This window comes from Penaeus japonicus, unplaced genomic scaffold (assembly GCF_977035675.1).
Source record: "Penaeus japonicus unplaced genomic scaffold, GWHDUDI00000001_assembly GWHDUDI00000015, whole genome shotgun sequence".
Classification (NCBI taxonomy): domain Eukaryota; kingdom Metazoa; phylum Arthropoda; class Malacostraca; order Decapoda; family Penaeidae; genus Penaeus; species Penaeus japonicus.
This window is the reverse complement of record NW_028234417.1, coordinates 30,820,876-30,826,061: the sequence shown is the minus strand read 5'-3', so window position 1 is coordinate 30,826,061 and position 5,186 is coordinate 30,820,876. Positions and strand designations below refer to the sequence as shown.

Genomic DNA, 5,186 nt, shown 5'->3' with positions numbered 1-5,186 from the left:
GTCATTATTTGACTGGGTTTCTAAACGGGACTTTGTAGTGGTAGATTTGTTTGCTGTTTTCCATCAAAATCACATGAAATTTGCTTTGGCATGTATAGGATCCTTTACTAAGAAAAGTAATTGAACATAATTGTGGCGCAGTATGGAGTGATCGCCACAGTCCCCATCCATTGTATTCCTTATTGAGGCCAGGATACCACCTCTACATTGGCAGGATAGATATCGGCTTGATTCCTTAATCCAATTAAATTTTTAAGATAGGTCTACATCACAGATCTTGTTAAAGTTGGTGATGTTAGAGTCCTAATGATATCTCTTATGGAGATAAAGGAATACAAGTTTGCCCAACCAAATTAGTGCTATGTTATTGGGCACATATTCTCACATTCGTTGCAACCTTTCCAGACGAGGTGAGTGGGTGACCCTCCAAGGCTTCATTTTGTGGGTAAGATCTGGTGTAGATTTTGTATCCCAGGTTAGTGGTTGGCAAAGCACCCTAACAACAAAGAATATTCTTAGTTTATGCATAAAGTAAGCCTGCTCTTGCCAGATGTCTTTCAATTTTAGCCTAGGATCCCATTTGGAAAGTATGGCACTTTTTGCCCGGATCCTAGGTGTGAATGAGGGAAAAAAGTTGGTGTGTGCACTGTGTACACAATGTGGCGGGTTTATGTTATATGGCACGGTGCCATCCGTGTTTACGACCGGCTCTGCCTTGACAGCAAATCATGCCATCCACTATCAGTGGGTTAACATATTGAAAATTCTTGAATTAAAACTTCTAATTAATATAACAGGAAGTAAGTGTGTTTTATGTCTTTTCATATAGAATGCAATACCCTAAACTCCTGGGCAAACCTTTTTCAATTAATGGTTACAAATAAATCTTCCTTGTGTGTCCTAAGCAACTGATAAATTCTTAGATGTGCAGTTACCACATGAAAAACAACTTTATATTGTAAGACAGATCACTTAACTCAAAGGCATCTTCTGGTTATTAGTGTTAAAGAGAAATACATTAAATAAAGCATAATATTTAGAATAGAATTATGTATCAAAAATATGATTACTAATGGAAAAAATGTAAATACATTATTGAACTGTTCAAATACATTATTGAACTATTCAAATATTGAGTGCAATGACAGTAGGCTTTAGCAGGATATGCTCACAATTCCTTTCATTTCCATAATTTATAGATGCATGCATATTATTTAATTTTGATTATTCTTTCTAGCCTGCCATGCGCGAGGTATCGGCCATGTCAGCTGATGATGTGGTTTCGAGGACGAGGCTGCTGGAGAACGAGATTCGCATCATGCGGTTAGAACTGACGAGAATATCGCATGAGATCCAGAGTCAGCGGGACAAGATCAGAGAGAACACTGAAAAGATTAAGGTCAACAAGACACTACCTTACCTTGTGTCAAATGTTATTGAGGTGAGTTGATTTTGTTTAACCCTATCCCGTTATTATAATGACTTTGGAGTTGGGAATTTGATTCAGATACATGACATGCTTCAAAGAACGAGGAAGAAGAGGTTTCAGAAAAAGTAGTGTGGTCAAATGAATATAAATCATTAGCAAATTCATTCTATTATATTATTATCTAAGATTAAGTCAGTAACTGTTATGTACAGTATTTACAACACACTATGATTATTTCTAATTTATTGTAGGCTGCATTAAAGGCCAGATTTTATATTTGTGCTGTTAGGTTAATTGCATAAACAGGAAATATTTAAAATGTGAGGTAATAGATCAATTTTGGCAAGTAATCGGCTTGTGATTGGCCATTTTGAGACTCCTGATACTGATTGTATATTGGAGTTTTGAAAGAGATAGATTCTCAAAATTTGAAGCTAAACTTATGATTACTCCCACAGATTTTAGACGTAGACCCTAATGAATACGGAGAGGAAGACGGAGCCAATGTCGACCTGGATTCTCAGCGCAAGGGCAAGTGTGCTGTCATCAAGACCTCCACCAGACAGACTTACTTCCTGCCGGTCATTGGCCTGGTCGATGCCGAGACCCTCAAGCCAGGAGACCTCGTAGGTGTCAACAAAGACTCCTACCTCATTCTTGAGACACTCCCAGCAGAGTACGATTCCCGAGTCAAGGCCATGGAGGTTGATGAGAGGCCCACTGAACAGTACAGTGATATTGGTGGTTTGGACAAGCAGATCCAAGAACTGATCGAGGCGGTTGTCCTGCCTGTCACGCACAAAGAACGTTTTGAAAATCTAGGTAAGAAGGAGTTTTTTCTTCTTTATCTTCTGCCTCTTCATGTTCATCATCATCTTTTTCTTTTTTCTTTTATCAAATTAGGCATTGCTTTACATATAGGAATTCCATGTGTTATTATCATAATTGTAAGGACTTTCGCTGGAGGTGAATGAAGAAAGAGATACATAGTTATGATATTAATTGATTCATATCTTTCAGGTATCCAGCCACCTAAGGGAGTGCTGCTATATGGGCCTCCTGGTACTGGAAAGACCCTCCTGGCCCGTGCCTGTGCTGCCCAAACCAAGTCCACCTTCCTGAAGCTGGCCGGCCCACAGCTGGTGCAGATGTTCATTGGTGATGGTGCAAAGCTGGTGCGAGATGCCTTTGCCCTCGCCAAGGAGAAGGCCCCGGCTATTATTTTCATTGATGAATTGGATGCCATTGGTAAGTTGATTTTGCTGTTTTCTAGGATTTGTTTGATCTTTATTGTGTACCCCCAATGGACATTGAATTACATTGGTCAGAAAGAGAAAATGTATTTTCTCTATGCATAGAATGTAACCTGTATATAATTTAATAATAATAATAATAATAATAATAATAATAATAATTCTGTTGTTGATTGTATCAGCATTTTTATTACTATTATTTTGATTTTGATTGCAGAGTGATGAAATAAGTACTGACTTACCACTTTGAGTTGTTGTTTTTTTAGCAATTTTGTAATTGTTTTACAGGTACCAAGAGATTTGACAGTGAAAAGGCTGGTGATCGTGAAGTACAGAGAACTATGTTAGAATTGTTAAATCAGCTTGATGGTTTCTCATCAACAACAGACATTAAAGTAAGTGTCGTGGTTATTCAGGAATTATATATAAACATCATTTCTGTCTCTTATAGTATTGTTTGTGCCATACACTAAAAACATGCACCCAAGTCATTCATTTTGCACTTACACATCTTGCTTTCAAACTTTTATAAGACTGTATGTTGGACAGGTTATCGCCGCTACCAATCGTGTTGACATCCTGGATCCTGCCTTGCTGAGATCTGGTCGTCTGGACAGGAAGATTGAATTCCCCCACCCCAATGAGGAAGCTCGTGCCCGCATCATGCAGATTCACTCGCGCAAGATGAACATTTCCTCCTGTGTGAACTTCGAGGAGCTGGCCAGGTCAACAGATGACTTCAATGGTGCTCAGTGCAAGGCTGTGTGTGTGGAGGCAGTAAGTGTCTATCTGTTGCTAGGTATTCAGGGAAATGCTGTTTTAGCTTTTGTCTTCTACACTGACCATTTTATATTTTCTTGGTCTACTCCTATTCCACATCTTTATCTAATTTGTCAGCCATACTCCATCATTATCCCCGTTTTTGTTCTTTTGCTTCTTCTTCGCCATTGTCTTCTCTTCTTTTTTCTTTTGCCTTTCATCCTCATCCTCCTCAATGTACATTACTCACCAAATATTTCTTCTCTCCCTCTCCCAGGGTATGATCGCCCTGCGAAGACAAGCGACGACAGTGACCCACGAGGACTTCATGGACGCCATCATGGAAGTCCAGGCCAAGAAGAAAGCCAATCTCAATTACTATGCTTAATTTAATTGATTCTAATGATCCTCCTTGTATAGGAATTTGTCTGTAATGTTTACAATATATATAAAATTCCTGGCAATTTGTTTTTATTTAGATTTTGTTTTATTTTTAGATTTTCTTTAATGGTTGATGATGTCTTTTGTTTTTTTTTCCCCCTTTTTTTTTTTACATATGTATAGGCAAGAAGAGATTGTTACTTTCTGCATCTCGAGTCCTTGTATGCTCCCAAGGTGTGTGTGCATGCGCGAAGGAAAACATTCAGATACTATATGTCAAGTTTTTTTTTTTTTTTTCCTTTTGATAAATATTTATTTTGTAGAGCAATATTCATATTACACCGGGCCATGGTATAATTCTATCTGGCTCAGGTGTTTCATCTTGTAATAAAAAGATATGTAAAATAAGACGTCTTTTCTTTTCCGTATCCTGACATGTGTTTATAATTTTCTGAGAATTTCTTTTGAGTCACAATGTGATTTGTGTAGATTTATCTGTAAATTGTACAAAAGATAGTTTTCTTGAAAGGTTAATGTGAAATGCAGCCTGTACAATATTTTTCCATTATTTAGATTTTGTTTGAGATTAAGATAGTTGTTAAATTCCATGAATATAATTAATTTCAATTTATAAAGCCAATATTTTATAAACAAATTGTCACTGATAATATATGGATACAGGGTAACATTGTGCTAGTCAAACACTTGCCTCTCTATTTAGTAATATAGTTCATTTAAAATCCCCCCCCCCCCCTCCCAAGAAAAAAAAATCTGTCAATAACCCATTGACGCTGGATGGATGGCATTTATTCAGGCCATGGAAAAATGAACCTAAACACGAGGTAGTATATTAACATGCCAATGCAGGATGAGCTGCCAATATTAATACAACAGCCTATGAAAATGCCTTGAGATTCAAAGACAGAGTTTTTCTGATTGTCTTCCTTTGTTCCTGAGTTATTTAGTAAACATTTGTTATTGGCATAGCAATATCATAATCACAGTCAAGATTATTATTATTATCACCTAGCCATTGGATGCATATACAGTGCTTCAGCTTGTCTTTTTTATATTAGGTCAATCACTAAATATCTACGTTATTCATTTGGTACAATCACATTCATAATCAAGGTTATCATTGACAAAATTAATAGGTCTTGTGTTCACGTTTGCCTCTACTTTTTTCTGTTTTTTGACATAATGCTGATGCGATTTGCATATTATGGTCATTAACCCACTGTTGATAGGTTTCATAGCATAAATGATGACACACAAGATTTTGGTCTGATGACAGATATCATGACAATGTATAAAAAATAATAAAATAAATATTATGTATATATTATATATATATTTATATTATA

At 36.6% G+C, this 5,186-nt stretch overlaps 1 protein-coding gene across 1 annotated transcript in view; it reads left to right on the top strand.

Moving 5' to 3' along the window:
- Positions 1 to 4,230, top strand: part of Rpt5 (26S proteasome regulatory subunit Rpt5) — a 4,656-nt gene extending 426 nt beyond the window's left edge. The window contains exons 2-7 of the mRNA XM_043011055.2: positions 1,238 to 1,441; positions 1,888 to 2,251; positions 2,450 to 2,677; positions 2,971 to 3,077; positions 3,232 to 3,459; positions 3,719 to 4,230. Of these exons, the coding sequence (XP_042866989.1) occupies positions 1,238 to 1,441; positions 1,888 to 2,251; positions 2,450 to 2,677; positions 2,971 to 3,077; positions 3,232 to 3,459; positions 3,719 to 3,829 (1,242 nt within the window). The 3' untranslated portion in view covers positions 3,830 to 4,230. The remainder of the gene's footprint in view (positions 1 to 1,237; positions 1,442 to 1,887; positions 2,252 to 2,449; positions 2,678 to 2,970; positions 3,078 to 3,231; positions 3,460 to 3,718) is intronic.
- Positions 4,231 to 5,186: the final 956 nt, after the last annotated feature.